General features: G+C 40.6%; 1 protein-coding gene across 3 annotated transcripts in view; it reads left to right on the forward strand.

The window, feature by feature from the left end:
* slc25a21 (solute carrier family 25 member 21) overlaps positions 1–20,040 on the forward strand; it is an 87,761-nt gene that overhangs the window by 60,949 nt on the left and 6,772 nt on the right. For all 3 annotated transcript variants that reach the window (XM_044166175.1, XM_044166177.1, XM_044166176.1), the window contains 3 exons: positions 9,713–9,796; positions 17,016–17,082; positions 17,909–17,968. In XM_044166175.1, the coding sequence (XP_044022110.1) occupies positions 9,713–9,796; positions 17,016–17,082; positions 17,909–17,968 (211 nt within the window). The remainder of the gene's footprint in view (positions 1–9,712; positions 9,797–17,015; positions 17,083–17,908; positions 17,969–20,040) is intronic.

Consider the following 20,040-nt stretch of genomic DNA (forward strand, 5'->3'; position numbering starts at 1 on the left):
CAGTGTGTCTTTTTGCCTTTGTTGTTACTCCCTGTTGTGGTGCTCACTGACCAGTCAAGCCATGACCCCTGTTACTCACCTTTGCTAACAAGTACATCTATCTTACATCTGAGGGACTCCTGCAGAGCCCACCTTCCATCAGTGTGACTTACAACCTCTTTCATCGTTGTGAAAGAGTTTAATGTGTATGCATTCATTATTGGCCATGAATGTATATAGTTGTGTAACAAACGAGCTGGCAGAGGTTTAGTGTCTTGCTTAAGACTCTTTAACTGGCTGTTAATAGTATCAGTTGTAGTGTGGGAGAGGACAGAGGACAATACCACTAGTTGGGCTGCAATGAATATTTTCATCCAGAATTAATCGTTGGCTCTATAAAATTTTAGGAAATAGTGAAATATCTCAAGGGCTTGTTTTGTCCGAACTAATAAAGGTATTCAATTTACAATGATAATAAATCAGAGAAAAGCAGAAAATCCTCATTTTGATATTTAAGTTCTTAAGTTGTTGTTTTTTTCATTGAGAATACACGCACACTGAGATGCAGACCAAACTGAGTGTCAATACATATATGTTGGAGAACAGTTGTGTGCCATGATTAGTTTGAACTATTTGAAGTTTAGGACAGCTATTTGTTACACATGTAACTTCACATCTGCTATTGTGACAATTCTGTTTCTTGTTCTTTGTCGCTTTTAATGCACGCAATCCAAACATCCAGAAATTGAAAAATTTTCTCATTGTGAGTCACTCTGCATAATAATCAGCCCAAAAATGTAAATGTAGTATACTTCACACAAAGTAAACCGTTAATTGCCCCTGACCCTGATCCCCCCCCCCCACCCTTCCATGGGTAGGTGCAGGAATGTGGGGGTGAAGATGGAGGATGCGATGCGGTGTGGGGAGGGAGGGCAGTCGTCAGTTTAGCAGAGAGAGACAGTGGGACCGGAGTTACAGCTTTTCATTAACCTGGAAACCACCTAGTTACATGGTTCATGGGCTGGTCTCAGCTCACTTGGAGGTAACAAAGGGTGTCGGGCGGCACTTTCTGCAGGGGGCTGTGTGCTCGGGGCACCCCATCTGACTCTGATCAGGTTGTCCCTCTCATTAGAGAGTTGCACTGAGCCTGCATTTCCCTTCATGTCGAGATCCTGTTACATGGAGCTCCACCCTTATACACATGCATGCGCAGGCATACTCAAGCTCATGTGAAAGTAGCTTCCCATCACCCATTTTACTTCCGCCCAAAGAGTGAAGCCACGCCTTCTTCATGTTTGAGTCTCCCTGAGCAACTCCTCCTGTCATCGTGAACTTCTGCAGTTTCTACGGCGTGAACATGATCTGATGTTTGCCGTAATGAGCCCAAAACATGTATTTTGTGCAATAACTCTTGACTGACCCACTCCTGCTCTGCCTCTGTTCTCCATCTGCACTTACTTTTTCCTCCCTGTTGCTGTCTTTCATGCTTTCCCATTTTCATTCCTCCTTTTCCCCTTGCTCGTTGTCTTTTTTTCTCTCTCAGATAACCACTCTTCATCCAGCTTTTTTAACTCCTCCCACTGAACATTAACTTTTTCTAATGTTTTTAAATTTGGTCTTCTGTGGTTTAAGTTTTTCATCAACCATCTCAGTTAGCCTGTTGTCAAGTCGTCCACTTCTTTTGTTAATATTAACCATATTATGTAACAACATCATCAACATCATGTTGAATACATTGTTTAAACTTCCATCATTCCTTCTGAGTTTGTAGCTTGTTGAGCGATTATGTAATGTTTTGTTTTGAATCCCTGTTGTACATGTGTTTTAGGAGATTTGTATTGAATTATGCAATTCTGTAAATTGTATTGTATGTCATGGCTGTCAGAGTCATTGCAAACCACTAAGCCTGCCAGTAGCTGTTTCAAGCCTGATTAGAAAAACCTGGTACTGGCCCTTGCTCGCGGCTGTATCCATGGCAACACTACCTCCATTTGGTCACAGCACGCATGAAAGTGTGTCCCACTTGGGGGGCTTGAAAGTGATCTTTGATGAGGGCTTTGACAGATGACGTCCAGTCTTTTTGGGGAACGTGTGACAGCGCTGAGGATGGCCCAAAGGCTTCACCCCACCTCCACCTCCACCTCCGTTTGCCCCCAACTGCTTGGTGAACCCCTGTGCACTTATGGAGGAATCCCTGACACAACCCTCAAACAGCAGGGCACAAAGCAGCAGCAGCCTGATAGCTGATCTTGCCTTGTAAAGGAGCAGGCAGGTCAGCGGTCGTCAAGCCGGCTCCTAATCCCCCCGGCGCTGTGAGACTGCAGGGCAAGACTTCACTCACAGTGTAAAGCCAAACACATGCCACGTGCGTGCAAGATAAACTGAGCTCAGTCTGTGCATCGCTTGAGTGCACGAGCATGAGCAAGTGTGAGTCCAGTGCAAAAGGTAGAGAGCATGTCTTTTCATGAGCACAGCAGAGCAGCATATTTGGCAGGATTAAAAATTACGCCTTCGCATTCCAGTCATACTCTCTTACATGAAGCCTCAGTCTTTTGTATGAAAAATGTGGCCTCAGCTAAATGATTTGTCTAATCAGATTGAAAATTTCAAATACTGTGATCAGTTGCAAGATGGACAGATGAATAGATAGACCTATCTACCTACCCACCAGCCCAGTAACCCTAATAATTCCATGCATATTGAATGATTCTGCACTTCATGATGTTTAGTGCCAACGCAGGAGGCACTGTGCCCTATGTGCAGCAAGACAGAAAGTAAGGGTGTGGTGGTTGGAGTGGTGGATGAGCCTGTAGCACGTCCAACATTCATGCTGGAGACAGTTCACATCCTATCGCAGACTTGAAATTAGCACATGTTTTAGTTGCCTAACCCATACCGTAACCAATTTTTTTTTTTTTGCCATTCAAAGAATGTGGCCAACTCTTCTAAATATTTTTCAGTATATATTGTGTATTACAGTTCTCCCAAAAGACCCCCATCAACGAGTCCAAAAAGATTTCAAAAACAGTGACTACTGCCCATCACAAGCTACCAGAAATCGGGGACATCTCCCTGAACTGCCCCCTTCGTCTGTTGAATAATGAATGAAAAATATTATGGAAAATTATGCCATGCTCAAATTGAAATTTGGAACCTAAAAATGTGGCATCCTGGTGGTCCCAGCTGTATATGATGTATACCATGTAACTGCAATGAAATTTCTTTGTCAACTATCTAATAAAAGAAAAATGTCAGAAAAATAAATTTTAAAACCTTGTGACAGATACTCACAGATGTTACAGATGTTACTAGCAGTCACAAATTGATTACTTAATTAAAGATTTCAGCTATAGATAGAGGTACACATAAAGAGCAGATGTGCATGTCGGACTATGTGTGTGTCTCGTACTGGAGCACCTGTAATCATTATCAGTGAAGGGGTTCACATTCCAGTACACTAATTACAGAGTGGAGGCATTGTGTGCTTTGATTTCACTAGACCCTGACTGTGCTGCAACCGCAGTGCTGCCCCCCTGCTGCCCCATCTTTCTCTTTCTTTTTGACTCTCAAAACTCACACATGCATGTCTGTACATCCTTTATCCCACCCCTGTCACCCCTTTTCCAACCTCTTGGAAGCAGCTTTTTGTACTTTTGAGTCACTCGTAAAGCCACTTTCAAACCAGGCAAAAATTGTTGTCATTGTGGCATTGCTACTTGAACAGTAGATGACCGAGCTGCAGTGGATGCAGGCACTGCAGCTGCTTGAAAATTTGAAGACCTCTGCCTTTCAGTCATTCAAACTGTTTAAGCATGTGAGCTTGCTTTTTCACCTAGTGCTTGAAGCGCAGCCACAATCTTCTTCCCTTTGATGCAGTTGTGATAATCTGTATTTGAAGTGTTGAACAGACACTTAACGGCTCAGCATGATTCCTGCACTAAACTGTGTGCACCCTCTCTACATCTATTAATGTGTACAAGTTGCTATCTTGTCCTTGTGGGAGTCGCCATTTCTTTCTCCGAAAGGGTGCTGTGGACAAATCTACAGCAAGCACACAAGAAGGCCGCTCTTGAAGAGGATGAAGCAGGAATTTTAAATGTTCACAATGGCTGCATGTGGCCATTGTACAGCACGTGAGTTGTTTCCTTTTGCTTGCTTCCATATTTTTCTCGTCTTTAAAAATTTTTTGAAGAAGGTGGAAGAGAAAGTGATTGCCTTTGGGGTAGCACAGACCAACGAGCCAAACATCAACAAGGACCCGAACACAGTTGTCGCTGCCACAGACCATGATATTTCAAATTTTGAGAGACACGTGCTATGTTTGCTGGCCAGCCGCAGTTCCGTATGTAGGCTAATTGCAGAGGTATGCTGGCATGCAGAGAATTTTAAACACCAGAACAAGAACCCTGCAGCAGGCCTTACACTTAATTCGTCAATCTTTCCTTCAAAGTCTGAAGTCCACTGCTTATGCATTTCAAGCTTGTTTATAACCCTTTTTATGGTTGCGACTTTCAAAGATCTGCATCACTGACTGGATTGATAATACTTCATACTCAGTAATACCAGTTGAGGACAGAGTAGTAGTATTTGTACGAGAAAGCTGTATATGTCAGATAAATGATGAAAGGAAAGCTAAATAGGGAATGAAGACAGAGAGAAAGGTAAGTTAGTGGTAGCCTTTCACTTAGATGCCTCATTATCCATGAATGGTTGGGCGATGGTTTCCTCTACATTCTGTTCATCCGTCTGCCTTTACAAAACAATATTATATGGTTGCGTTGTAAATAAGTGTCACCAAACACCTAAACACATCAACTTACAAATGTTTATATAGATTAAAGAATAGAAGGAGGAAGCTGACATTACCCATTTTGAAGCAACAATACAGGTCTCTGTAAAATCTCATTTGTTTTTAGCATATGCGTGATGCTTGGTGGGGCCCACAGCAGAGTTCCCTGTCTTGGCCTCTCGAGACAGGGCCGAGACAAGATGCAGTATAGTAATAGTGACTCTCCGGTTTCTCTCTGGAAGCATGCAGGGCAGTTGTCTTCTGTCTGGAGTGCACTGGGTTATAGCCAGTGGTTACCTGCTGTCAGGGGAGTCTCAAAAATCCTGCAGCATCTCTTCACATCAAAGTGGCTGTTACTGTCGCTGGCTTGGACCAGTCCATCACTGGGTAGTGCTGACCTAGCTTGTCTGGCCTGCCATCATCTGCCATGGCTTCTGTTTTTCTCTGTTTCGTCCAGCCGTGGATTTTTATCTTTCTCCTACAGTGAAATTGTGAATTGATCTAGTTCAGTTCCTGTTAAAGACAAGTTCTTTGTGGAGTACTTGGAAGTCTGCTGAAAAAGTATTTCTTATAAACTTATTGAGGAATCCTTCGCAGAACTTTTGAAAAATAAGTTTTTATGTTACTTTTACTGTTATACTGTTATATATATTATAGGCTATATACAGTACATGCTATAATTAAAAATATTGCTCAAACATTAGCACTGTAATTTCAGTTAACAGTATTTGGCAGAGGTTAAGAGACCCCAGTTTAAACACCCAAGAAATCCTTATCCTTGGTTATGCAACCACTTACTGGAAATGTCAGAAAGACTGCTTATTTTTTCCACCTATCTGCTTCACTTCAGCATTAGTGGCTTTCTAAATTTGCTACAGCCCACTCTAACATATAGAGTGATCTGTCAGTCAACCAGAAGTTTGTAATGCTCAAAACATCTGATCCTCAGTCTTGGCCTGACCCTGCCTAGCCTGTCCTCGTGCTGTTTTATGCAGCTCTTTTCCTGCTCTTCCACGGTAACACAGCCTGATCTCGGGTCACAGAGGTCACAGTATATGAGCAGACATCTGGACCGGCAAACTGGTCCCAACATCACCATAGGGAATCACAGGAGTCAGTTTTATCGGAGTGAGAAAGGATCTAGAGTGACAGGGAGATGTCGTAGCCCTTTTAACAGCCAGAGTAACTTTTTCTCCCTTATCCAAACCACTGCCTGCTCCATAACCTGGGCTGTCCCGGGTCCAGTAGGTTTGTGGTGCTGGTGAAACCCAACCTGGCCTGGTCCAGATCAAGCTCTGGCAGCCTGCCGTGTCACAAGCACCAAAGGTTTATCACTTCCCCTCTGCTCCCATCTTGCATCTTCTTCCCCTCGACTTTATTTTCCTATTCCTCCCTCCAAAGGTTTGTCTTTATTGGCCTCCTCCTGCCACACTCAAACACTTTTTCCTTTTAACAGTTTTGTCATAGATTCAATCTATCAGTATTTGTTTTCCTTGCTTGTTTTTTATGTTATTGTGCAGGGTGAAGGTCAGTTGAAATCAACATTATTACATTACATTTATTCTGCGCTTTCGTCCAAAGGAACATACAATAAATGCAAACCACGTAGGAGCAGGAGCTAGATAGCATCAAAACATTGGGAGTGTATCCCTTTTTAAACAAGTAAAAGCTTGTTCAGTGCTACAGTACAAGTGCTTAGACATCAAGTATCATACTCCTTGTTTTATAGTCTTTTTATTCATCAAATACACTTCTTACTCAGTGAGAGTCAGTCACCACTGTTGTCAACAACAATAAGTTGTCAAAACAAGCAGCCATTGAATCTAAAGGGGACCCTTTTTATTTTTTGGTTACTCTCTTTTACCCTGAAGCACGATTGGATGGCTAAAGTCATGAATGGACGCATTTGCCATGTTGGACTATTTAGGTCGGAAAAATGCTCTTAACCTCATATACCAATGCAATGGTCTTCTACCATCTTTATGATCCCGCTCATTAAAATTAATTGTCTGGCTGTAAAAAATTGATTTCCCCTTAATGTTGCCTTCTGGATTGTCTTATGCACTGTAGATATATCATGAGAAATTGCTCAGCTTTCATCCTTTCCCCCTGGTGATTCAGTTCTTCTTTTTCTTCAATCATATATTTTGTCTCTCTCCTTTTTTTTGTCAAAGCACTTGGCATTCCTAGAGGGAAGGCATGGGTAGATCAAGGCTTTTACTGTAGCAACCAGTCCAAATACACGGCAACACACATAAATCAAAATTACACAATTTGAAATATTGCCATATAATAGATAGAATAAGAACTACCTGTTGTAGATTAGGTCATTACTTCTCTATATAGCGTGTTAATTTATATGTCGATCTGTCTGAATAGCTATAAATGTGATTTCATATCAGTCTTATTAGACCCTAAATTTTAAAGTGAGCAAGTCATCAAAGTTTCCATGGTCTGAGTGCCACTGAGGGAATCCCCCTCATATAATAGGGCATATTTTTAAGAGATCTCCTAAAAAGCATGGCCTGCCCCTTTTTTAAAAGAAGGCCCATCAAGCCTCTGCCTTTTGATCAAACCAACAACCCCCTTACCCCCTTCCCATAGGCATTTTTTTAACACCATCATTAATGAGCCTCACCTCAACATCTTGTCTTCTCTGAGGTGACAGCCTGTCTTGGTCCCTGGTTCGAGCCCATTACCACTGGGGTCTGGGAGCGGACACAGCCTTGTAAGGCCGTCAAACACTGCGCTCGTGTCCATAAAAATACAAAGAATGGTGCTCTAGCTTGCTACTCCGCCCTCATTTATCTTTTTGACTTCTTTGTAGACGCCTAGAATTTGTGCTTTTATAGGCAGTGGAGGTCAGGTGGACGAGGCCTTCAGGATTATTTACCCCAGAGTGCTTGTCTCGTTCACAGAAGCGCCAACCTGCCCTCGCCTTCACCCTCACCTGGGCAGCTCTGGGCCTGTAAAGCACAAACACAGGGAGAGTGGGGATATGGGTAGGAAAGGAAAGGAGGGGTACTCTTGATGAACTCACAGATCTCATCACCTCTGAGTATACTGTATCTTCACTAGCTTTTGCTGATGATTGAAGAAGATGCTCCGAGTGGTGTGTTTTAAAGGCGCCCCAGAGTTTTCCTTGGGTCTTCTGTCTGCAGAGTTTACGATCTGCATGGCTGACTCCAAGGCCAAGTGAATCTGCTAGAGCCATGGAGGCTATCCTGTGTTCTTCTTCAGCCAACTAGTATGTGGTCACTGAGGCCTTATTAACAGAAACTAGAGCTTTTTGTCTATACAAATCCTCTAAAACAGGACATTTAGCCAGGACTGACTGAAGCTTTGAGTCTTTTTTTCCACTGTTGGTTGCTGTGAAAAGTGACATTAGCAGCTTCCTAGCCAGGGGCCTGACGGTTCCCCTGCTGCCACAAGTTCTTCTGGTCCTCCCTATTATCTCCCACTCCCTGGGCCTTGCTGTTTGGTCCCTGGCTTTTATGGCAGGGTAGGAGAGGGCCATGAGGAAATGAGGTGACCCCAGGGTCATGAGTGGAGTCAGGGGGCTGGAACCGGACCACGTCCTTGCCAACCCTACTCTCTTAGGGCCAGTTTGTATCGAAGCAGGCAGAGCAAAGGAGACAGTGGGAGAGTGGGGACAGGGTCCTTTCTATCCTTGACCCCAGCATCATATGCCTTTAATTAAGCCAGATTTGAATATGTTTACAAGCCCCAGTAGTCTTAAATCTTCCGGGTCTTTGCCCCCCCTCTGTACCCCTTATTCCATCATCCCCTCATACCTTGAGTCCTTCTTTTTCTTCTTCTCTTTAATATGGTGTCAGACATCTATTTATTATGCTGTTTTAACTGGTTTTCAGGAACGGGTTACAAGCTATTTGGGAATCCACCAAATAGGATTTGAGGGACACCCCTCTAAGATGTTAATCTGTTAGCGATATGAAAGGCCGCTCACCCCACTAAACTCCTCCTCCACTGGAACCCGGGGGCCCTTTATGGCCCCATCAGGCACCCGCATGGACGACTTACTGCTGACCTTGTGACCTGGCAGTTGAAGCCATGTGAGGAGGGAATCATTCTCTTGTCCTGTTCCTTCCTACTCTATTCACTTCTGCCTCTGTTTCTACCCTCAGAATCCCTGATGTTCTTTACTTTTTGCAGGAAAATTATTTAAATTCCTCAAGTTATCATCACATTTTGAACCATGCTTTCATTTATTGTGTTTGGTTAATTGCTCAAATTATTGGGTCTCTAATCTCATCAGACCATTTAGTTTAACATGTTTTTTTGTTTTTGTTGTTGGAGTTCGGGATCTATGTGAAAGCCATGTGGCAGTATATAATGAGATCTCTTTTTATCATCTCAATACCTGAAACTCTTTATCTCTGCCAGGCACCATTTATATTCATTCTTTCACCCCCAACTGGTCTCTCGTGTAAAAGATTTACACACAGCTCACTAGCCTTTATTAGGGAGGTACCAGCGTGTTTTCTATACAACAAAAAGTCCTTCGACTGGCTCCATCATATTAAAAATTTACACGTAACTGAAGAGCTGTTACATTTGGATTACTAGCATGTTCGTAGCCGAAAAACTTGCTGCAAAAGGCCTGGTCCTGGGGAGATGGGTGGCTAATTGGATCGGTTGGGTTAAATAAATGTTTGACTTTTCCCCTGCGCTGGGGGGACCTGGTGGAAGGACCCTCTCGTCTTAGAAGAGGAGGGGAAAACAGCGGATGAAAGGGAGAGGGGAGTGAAATAAGGAGGGAAATTAGCTCATTAATGATAAGATAAAATTTGTTCCAAGTGTATTTTACACACAGATGTCACAATGTGTAATTAAGACCTAATACAGACCCTAGTTTGAATGTAGAGCTGATGTATGTAGTATTTTACACTGATAGAAGCTTTAATGAGAACTTTGTCATTGCAGGTTCCAGATCCAAAGGGGTACCAGTGACCCCAACAGCTACAAGAACCTGGGTGATTGCTTCCGGACCATCTTCCGCAATGAAGGGTAGGTTATCCATAACAGTTGTTGCCAGCTACAGGACAAAAAAAAAGTCATGAATTAGGCATACAGTTCTTTCAGAGCACCAATGATGTCAGTCTTCCAGGAGTAATTTTACCTTCTTCACTCATATGGCAGATGGTTTAGTGTTAAAGTGGGATTCATTTTATGTAATAATTCAATTCAGTTCAAAATCCTTTATTTTTCCTTTCAAGGGGCAATTTGCACGTTTGCAAATACACATAAATAATTAATTCACATGCATAAAAACATTTTTATTAGTACACAATGTGATAATGTAAAGGAAAAAGTTGAAATACAAAAGGATCAATGGTAACCGTGCAGAAAGTTTGAAAAAACAAAAAACAGTGTCCAACATCACAAAGGCACATCATGTCAAAAAGTGCAAAAGCATTTATAAATGGACTAAGTAGCTTAAATTTCTGAGTTCCCGTCCCATTTTTTCACAATTGAGAATGACTTCCGGATGGGAGCCGAAATATCTTGATTCTGAAAACAGTGTCCAGATGACTACGACTGAAACCTTTTCTACGATAGAACACTCCTGGACGAATGAGGGACTATACCGTCTTAAATGGACTAATATGCACTACACTATAAATTCATTTTACTGGTATTTGCTGATGGTGTAGCTTCCATATTAAAGTAGATTAAGCGTCCATGTCATCAAAAATAATCTTTTTAGGAAAAGATGTAAGTGGGGAATACATACGTAGTCAAAAATATTATGAGTTATGCTGCTTTATTCAAACAGACTAACAGGTATGGTGGCAAGGTGGTCTAGTGGCTGGAAAGCTGAAAGTGTTACAGGTTTGGATGCTTTTAAACAGCCGGCGTGTCTGTCAACAGCCTGCACAAATATCCTCCAGCAAGCCACTGAAAGTGCCTTATCACTCACTGTACCTCACATTGGATAAGAGTGCAGCTGTTATTGGCTTAAAACCTAAATGTAAAACTTTCACAACTAACTAAAGACACTCATCCTGCAATGCTCCCTCCTCCTCTGCCTGCCCTGTGACAGGACTTTGAGACAGTGCAGGTGCAGGAGAAAGTGGTTGCCACTCGCTCTGTTTACGGCGAGTCGACAGCTTTACAGCGGATATAAAGTTGATCTGCTGCGAAGTGTGAGCGAGCGCTCAGTGAGAGGCCAGCTAGTGACAGTTTGAAATCGTATGTTGGCTGTAGTACAACAGACACAGCTATCCTGCTACAGTAGCTGTGCCCTCTTCACCTCGCACACACACTCACAGTATGAAATTTAATGCCTTTGTGCCTGCATGCTTTTTGGGTGTGTCCTTTGGGAGTAAGTCCTCATGAATTTCCAGGGAACTCTCTAACACAGTAAAATGTTTGCCAAATTACACAGCTTCCACACCATCAACTATGAGAGCTATTTGACTGTTCATGCAACAAAGCCGTGATAAGTGTCGGAGAGTCCCAACAGACGGAAGATCTACTTTCTTGTCGACCAATTATCACTAACAGTATATTTTTGCTGAGGCTGTAATCACTCCTAAGTAGCACATTGCGGACTACCTCCAGGCCAAACCACTTAGTTATAACTTATACAAATAGTGTTAGGCCCCTCTGTTGTAGAATTATTATTAAAAATAAACATCTCCCGTCAGCTCATGGCAGGACCAAGCTAACACCAGGCCTCACTCTCTCTCTCTCTGAGGTGATGAGGGAGGAAACCTGAGCTCTCAGCTTGAGCTTGGTGATTAAAATGAAGAAAGACATGGAAATGTGCATGTGTGACACCATCTTAAGACAGTCTGAAGCCTGGACACAATAACTATACCTATAGACTTTTTTTATACAGCAGCAGGATACATTTTGAACGCTTGTAGTTAAGAAATTACTGTTACAGTGTGGATTATTTTTGTTAAAAATTCCAAATTTTACATTAGGGTTATTATTAAATCTGGAAAATATAGCATGAAATCCTGTAGCTGTGCTCATAAGTGTGTGACAGTGTGAACTATACTCACAAACACTTGGTTGGTGTATTGCCTTACAGGCCACGCTCCTTTTTCTGTTGCATGTGGGTGTAGCAGCATGAGCATGTGTTAAGTGTTTCCGTCTGGAGGGAAACAAAAAGACTCTATTCTCGAGCATTCTTTACCAGTGTGGTATCCAGAGACTGGGTCGGGACCCAAAGCACGGCCACAGGAATATTAAAAAGGTCCATGCATTACAGCAGAGCGCGTTGGCCTGCGTACAGTAGATCGATGACTAATGCCTGGAACTAGTGCGGGGGGGGTGCTTGGAGCTTGGACCACCCATGCAAATTATATCTACATTCATGTTGGAAGTGTGAAGAAGTGTAGATAAGCATGTCCACCAGATACATAAGTTTTGCTTCGGTGAAACAGGCATCGTTTATATGAAGGAGCATCCTGTTAAAGGAATAGTCTGACATTTTGGGAAACGCACTTATTCGCTTCTTACATGAGTTACATGACGTTTTTTCATCTCAGTTTCTATACGGATTAAACAAGATACAATATGTTAATTAGTGAGCTTCAGAGGTGCTGGTAGGCAGATTTTGTTACCTTTGGACAGGGCCAGGCTAGCTGTTTCCCTCTGTTTCCAGTCTTTATGCTAAGCTAAGCTAACTGGCTGTTGGTGGTAGCTTTATATTTATCGTACAAACATGAGTATTGATCTTCTCCTCTAACTGATCATTGATTAAGAATGTGAATAAGCATATTTTACAAAATGTCAAACTATTCCTTTAACAGTAGGTTCTCATTCTAAAAATTCAAAAAGAGGAGCCTGTTTGTTTGAGTAAAATTCTTTATAAAATATGGTTTCCAGGTGTAAACCATTCATTTACTTTAGTGTTCAGTTACACTTTCCACATTTAGGCAAAAGGACGCATTTTAAAATGTCATAATTCACTTTTCATCTTATGGATTGCACCAAATTCACCAAAATGTGATAGAATATAAAACAAGAACTGTAGTTTTATCATATCATGGTAGAAATACGCCTCCAATAATCAATTATCACTAACCCACCTCTAATTCCCCTGCCTCCAAGTCCATAAATAGCACATTTAATCGTATTTAAAAAAATTTCTCTGCTTACTTCAGATGTGAATTAATAATCATTTCTAGCTCATGGTGTGCATGATGCACCAAGTATGAATCTTTATCTTGTGAATCCTGGCCACTGGTAATTGTGCTGTGTTGTCCCTGTTGGTCACAATGTCATGGTTACAGTAGACACTAGGAAAGGTTGTTTACATGTTAAAAAGTGCCTGGGGCGGCTCATATATCTCATGGACTTCCTCATAGATGTCCTGTGAAAATTAACAAGTCAGCTGTAATGATTGTACTCAAGGAAGTGTTTTATTTATGCAAATGATCTGTTACTGTATGCATTTACACATTTCTACTGTTAAGAAGGCAGAATTTGTGCTTGATGGATATTATTGGCCAGTTTGTTGCTAATCTGTCGTGTCTGTGTTGTTCTGTCAGTGCTAAGGTCCTCTTCAGATGGATAGAGGCGGTTAAAAAAGGAAAGGTTTATGAAAATGAAAGACAAATCATACACACAAGTGCATACAAACACACACACACACAACCACCAGGCCCCCCCCTCTTCACTCGCTCTGTGTCAGGAGGCCATTTGATTAGGAAAGCCAAAAAGGGACTTAGTGTGTACTTTACATTGGAAATCAAATTAGGATTCAAATGATGGCCACTCACTAGAGGCCGTATTTGTTCTGTAACAAATTTCACTCCTCCTTCATCACCTGGTGGCTCCCCAGCCTGACCACACCCGGGAAATCTGTGGCCACCATTTGCATGGACAAAGAGAGCAGATGGAAGGGTCTTCCGTCTGGCTGAAATAACTTGTTTACACAAATGATACGAGGGATACATTTTTGGCTTCAAAGAGGGATTTTCCTCAGCCATAATCCCTTATTCCAGCATTAATATGATGGCGCGCTTACCTAGAGCCAATACCACTTGTGTAACTTTAGGTGTTGTTGAAATAGGTTGGCTCTGTCACCTGATGACAAAGTGTTTTGATAATTAGTTGTGGTTCACTGCTGTTTTTGGAAGGCTCTTTGCTGCTGTGGATTCTGTGCAAGTGTAATGGATTGTCCTTCTCAGGTTATATTTAGTGGAAATGTGTACCAGCAGAAAAAATATTTACACTTGGACCCAATCAACCAAGATTATCTCTGTTGATTTGTAGAGAATGTTGTCACAACAGAGCTTGTGCCGCTGTTCACAGGATACAGTCGGTCACGGCACATTGTGCTCTTTGTCCACTGACCTGTGTTCAGTATCAATACGCACTCCTTTATACTTTCTCTCTCTCCCTGTAACCTGCAAGCAGCTAAGTAAAAGGCGATGCCCTCTCTATAATGGTGCTGTGCACGTACATATAAACTATGCATTTTTGTGGCACTTTGCTTTTGACTTTCATTGTTTGAAATTGGTTTGATGACTTAAAGGATTAGGCTGGTGGTATTCTATATTTTTGTTATTGTCACCGCATTTCATGAAAAGATCGAAACCAGTGCCTACAGTGCCTTGAGCATCTTCATTACTTTTAAAATGTAAGAAGGTGATGTTGTGTTTACTGTGTCTCTTGTTTAAAGATTTAGACCTGTTGTACCTGTTTCACTTTAAGGCAGTCCCCTTAAAACAACATTTAGGAATGAGAGCAGAAGAAAAGTAGTTTGCTGTTGCCAGTGACAGTTTATTTTCACAACAGTGAATGACTCAGTAGTGTCTGTGCTATTGTTGCCCACTAATGTCATAGATAGGTGGGGTTTGAGAAGATTCTGAAGAAAAGTTCATAAAGATAATATTTGAAAATCAATCCAAGTACCTGTATAATTTTATTTGATTGACAACTTCTCTGACATCATCCTCCCCGCCCTGTCAGTGTAAACTACACAAGTTAAAACAAATTAACTAGTCCATTTGTTGAACTAGTTTTCACTAAACTGATGAATGGGGGATATGCACATGTATGCACTTCTGAATGTATACGAAACATGCTTTGTGCCCTCTTTGCAAAACAAAAAACATACTACTATCTTCTTACATGTATACATCAAAGACAGGCGTGTGGGGGAAACGTCCACTGCAATGTTAATCAATATCAACTCTTTCATATAGAAAAAATTTAAAATTTAGCTTCAAAATATTTAAATTTCACATTAATTATTTTTTAGATACATTGTATTGTTTAAAAATGGTAGGATGCCTGACTCTGAAATATTCTCAAAATGTCATGATCAATACATTTGTGTACATTTCAGAAACATCCAATCACATTTCTGTCTGTTTTAACAAGTGTGTTAAAAGGGACTTTCCATAAAACTAACAATCTAACCAGACTGTCCATTTACTCTGTAAATATGCTCCATAAAATGGATTGCTTACAAAATACAGTCTGTGTAAAATGTAGACATACATCTCTTTATACATAAGTCACTGTATCATTTTATTATTTTTCCTGCCTCCAAGTATGCTTTAAATCATGGCTGGACATATGATTGAGCAAAGGCAAACTACCAAATTGACTAAAATTATACAGCTACCGTCTTTTGAAACATCCAGTATATCAAATACTGAAATAAACTCTTATATCATTTCCTCTGCAGATTCCTGGAGAACTTGTTTGCCAGAGTTTGTGGTTTCAGAATATATTGGTCGACCATGTTGCCAAACAGCAGCAATATACTTTCTGTTTCCATTTTGTGAGCTTGGTATTAGTCCTGCAGTCTATATTCAGTATTGTCACAGCTTTGATTCCTGTAGTAACCGTATGTCTCTGAGAAAGTGTTATGTTACAGGACAATACCAGGATGTTAGGAAATAACTCCTTAAAGGATAACTTCATTTATTTTATGTCTTTTGATAGGAGCTTTGTCGTGTGTGAAAAATTAACCCTCATCATGTCATTAACGTTATTTCAGCTTGGGCTTGGAGTCAACAAATTTATAACAGAAAGCCTGCATTACAAACTGAAAGGCATTTACCAGGCAGTGAAGGCCTAAAGAAGATTCTGTTGGATGCAAATATGGGAGATGTAGGATCCAGCTCTTAGGAGCTTGACACATTCTAGGGACTGAAAGTCAGGCTATTTCAGCCTCTGCTGCAATGATTTTGACCATTATCTTCTTCAATCTGTCTCTACTTAGTCCTCCAACTTTATGGAAATTGGCGGAGTACCCCTTTAACTCCAAATCATGTGTACTTAAAATTTGTGGTGACCATTTTTAAATGCATGCTATGCAATAGATTGTTAGATGTATTTTTCTTACAATTCCAGGTAACCATTGGCTTCCATTGATTTCTGTACAGTATGAAAATCAATGAGCAGACGTTTGAAACTTGCTGGATTTATGTATTTATTTGTGAAAATCAAGTCTGCATTACTTTTTGAAAATATAAAACCAAAACTACACTCAGTTGCCATTTTATTGTACAATGTAACCTCCAATGCACACAGTGCACTTAATAATCAGGCAACTGAGTGTCTCTGCATGGATATCATTTTTTGTGATTTGGCTGAACTGGCCCTTTAAAGCACTAGTGTCTACAAAATGAATAAATGTGAATGATGGATTCCACAACTCAAGCAAATTTCAAGAGTCTGCTTCTCTATCTTAAGATGTGAATGGAAACCAATGGCTGCCTTGAATGACAAAATTAATACAGTCAGATTCCTAAAACATAACAACAAACACTTGCATGGTTTGCAAAATGGTTAGCTGTAATGAAAAATATACTGTACATGATTTGTAATAAATGGGATAAAACATGCAAAACTACTGGTATGGTTCTGTAAGGCCTAAGTTCTAAATGATAGGACTGCAATTAACGATTGTTTTCATTATCGATTAATCTGTTAATTTTCCCGACCAACAGTCCAAAAAAAGATATTCAGTTTACTGTCACATATGACAAAGAAAAACAACAAATTTTCCTAACTGAGTTTTTAGAACAAGGCAATGTTTGGCATTTTTGCTTTACTTGATATATCAAGTATCAAAATATTTGCTGATTTAATTTTCTGTCAATCAATGAATCATTTAATCGACTAATTGTTTCAGTTCTCGACTACATCCTGTTTGATCAAAATGTCAGGTGGAACTTGACAGGTCATAAAAGTAACAGTAACCATCATCAGATAAGCACGTGTAGCATTTTATTTTCTCTCTCCACAGAGTCTTTGGGTTCTACAAGGGAATCCTGCCTCCGATTCTGGCAGAGACACCAAAGAGAGCGGTGAAGGTGAGATTAAGGATGTGCATGTTGGTTCATAGAAAACCACAAAACTTCTCACGCTGTGATGCAACGCTCAGGCTCTGGTTTCACCCTGAACTGCTCTACTGCCATATGAAAACACTCCAACCGCAGTTGCTCTAACATGGTACACACATGTTGATTAAACACATGACACCCTCTGCCATATCTGCCTCCTCAGCCACTCCTATTTGTCTGTTGGCCTACCAAATATTGACTTACCAGCGTTTACAGCAAGCCTTCCACTGAGCCCCATCTTTTGATATGTGTTTGTAGGAAGGCTTAGCATCTCTCTCTTCACACATATAATGGGGTGAAGTTTGGGGGGGAGCATGGTGACGTGGAGCTGCAGTAATGAGATGCTGGAGACGAAGATGTGTGAACTTTAAAAATAAGCACTCACACTGAGAAGATGGGGTAATCGCTCACACGGTGAACAAAGCTGGCTAATGGTGAGAAAAGTCTGGAGCGAAGAATTAAAGCAAATTAAAGCTCTGATTAAAACGCCTCTGCTGGCATTTTGCCCTTTGCTCAGATAAACAAATCAGTGGATGTGTCTCCTTTTGAGAGTGTGCTGTAGACTTTCTCTTTCCACAAAGATTGTCATCCAAAATTTAAAGTACGGCTTAATTTTCATGCGCTAGTTTATACAATGCTCACCCAAGTTCCCTTTTTTCCTGAGTGTTTTTAAGGTAGCTGCTTTTAATAGTGTGTGTACATACGTATATGTGGGTGTTTATGTGTGTAGCGATGTCAGTTTATGAATGCACTGTAACTTTCTGAAAGCTTGTTTATCCCGATCTTTCCTCTGCAGTTTTTCACCTTTGAGCAATACAAGAAGTTGCTGAATTTGACCCCTTTGTCTCCTGGTGTGGTGAGTCTTACACACAGAAACACCTGAACACACTCTCACATGAAAAATAAACACACACACACACACACAGAGAACCAGGAAGAGTTTTACACCCAGTGTCACACCTGTCAAATGCTGGTAAAACAAAGACAAATGCCAAGAATAATTTTAACAGCAGAATAAATGAATGTAAATTCTCCTGTCAATGCAGAGTAGTGAATGTATGATTGTCTATGCTGTTTCATGTACAAATACAGGAAATGCATGAGTACACTTTATTTATTACACATTTTAGTCTTTTTTCTTTCTTTATGTGGCTGCTCAACTGCTAACCCTAATCCTAGCATATTGTTTCTACCCTAAAAAACATTCACTCAGTTTTGTGAGAGTTTACTATTGTGGCAAATACAAAATTGGCATAATGGCAGCTTTAAAGCCTAAACAGAAAGTCATCTCACATTGGACAGGATAAAAGTAAAGTTCTCAAGTGGAGATTAAGTAAAGCGATCCAGGAATAACACTTTTGTTAGGTGTTAAGCGCATATGAAAGCATCCTTGATGACTAACACATTCAAGTAGCAGGTGTATCATAGATGGTCAACAGTCTGTGAACTTTAAATAATAACAATTGGGTGATTACAAATGTAAATGTGATTTTGAATCAGGTTTTCTTACTTAAGCAGAACCTGAAAGTTCCAGCTTCACTTAGATTTAGGAGTAAGATGTATGAAGTGTGGCGTTTAAAAAGACAGCTCTGTTGTGTGAGTGGGTATGTAGTTGGAACTCAGGGAGATCAGCTGGTTATCTGCTGATCAGACTAGTACTAATGACCTCATGTTCCTGCCTGAACATTCACTATAACAGCTTTATTCTAGGCAGCAGAGCAGCCAGAGGTTTGGTTTCTACCTTTTCGTGTAAAGCCACTGTAACTGGCAGCTTGTCAGGAGCCATTTTTTATTACAGAGGCATTGTTTTGTTTAGATTTTTTTGGTTCCGGGTATGATAAAATGTATGGGATGTAAATGATTAGAGTGGGCCAAAATGTTATCTCTTAAAACATTACAAGCTAGTACAAATACAATTTTTACTGGTGGAGTCCGTACTGTAAGTGTCAGGACAGTTTTGTGTTGGATCTTTATTCCATCACATTGACTTTAAAATTTAACGACGACTGAGATTTAAGTGCAGGCTTAAAGTTGGCCGGACACTGTGCGTTTTTATTAATCTTGTATATTGTGTTAACTCTCACTAAACTTTTTAATCGGCTTTCCTGCACGACCAGAACCTGCAACTACAAATGCTCAAGACAACAGTCACAACACGGGTGCTCACACTGATCGTTAGCATGGAACCCCCAGTCAGTTTTGTCCAGAGACAGTTTCAAAGTTTATTTAATCAAGATGACCGTGTCCTAAAAACTGTTGACAAAAAGAGAGAAAGTCAGGATTACTTACAATTATTACAATTCTACTATGAATGTAAAGTAAGAGCCAGAGCTGGAAGATGCAGGCAATCTGTCTTTTCTGCAACAAAGTTCAGTTTTATAAAACAGCACAGTCTCAGTCAAGACTATAATTTTAGCTACAACATGTAAAATACTACAGTAATATTAAAACAAGCTCTCTACAGTTTATAATATGGGGGACCGTGGGAATGCTCAAACTGCAACACAGCCAGTCAAAGTTTCTGACATGCCAGAAATCCAACTGATAATCTGACAGCCAGATCGTTGATCGTCAATTAATGATTGACAATTAATCAGGTGTCGTGACACCCCTCAAACTGCAAGTCAAACGACAGCCAATCCGGCAGGAATTCAGCCTGATTCCATAATTAGTCGAGGGCAACCAGTTCAAGGTTAAAATCGGGCTTGACCCGTACAGTCTGCCTGATTTCACTCTGAGGGTTTTTCTACATCAGATGAACCATGTAAAAATGATAGCCCTTTTTTGTGTAGTATCTAAGGTAAAAAGGTGTGATTACTATCAATAATGATGTGAACACAGAAAACACCTTTTATATATAAAAAAAAATTGAAAGTAATTTTAAAAAGTAATTGTTTCATTTGAAATCCAGTGTGCTGGAGTTAAGCC

Source organism: Siniperca chuatsi, linkage group LG15 (assembly GCF_020085105.1).
Source record: "Siniperca chuatsi isolate FFG_IHB_CAS linkage group LG15, ASM2008510v1, whole genome shotgun sequence".
Classification (NCBI taxonomy): Eukaryota; Metazoa; Chordata; class Actinopteri; order Centrarchiformes; family Sinipercidae; genus Siniperca; species Siniperca chuatsi.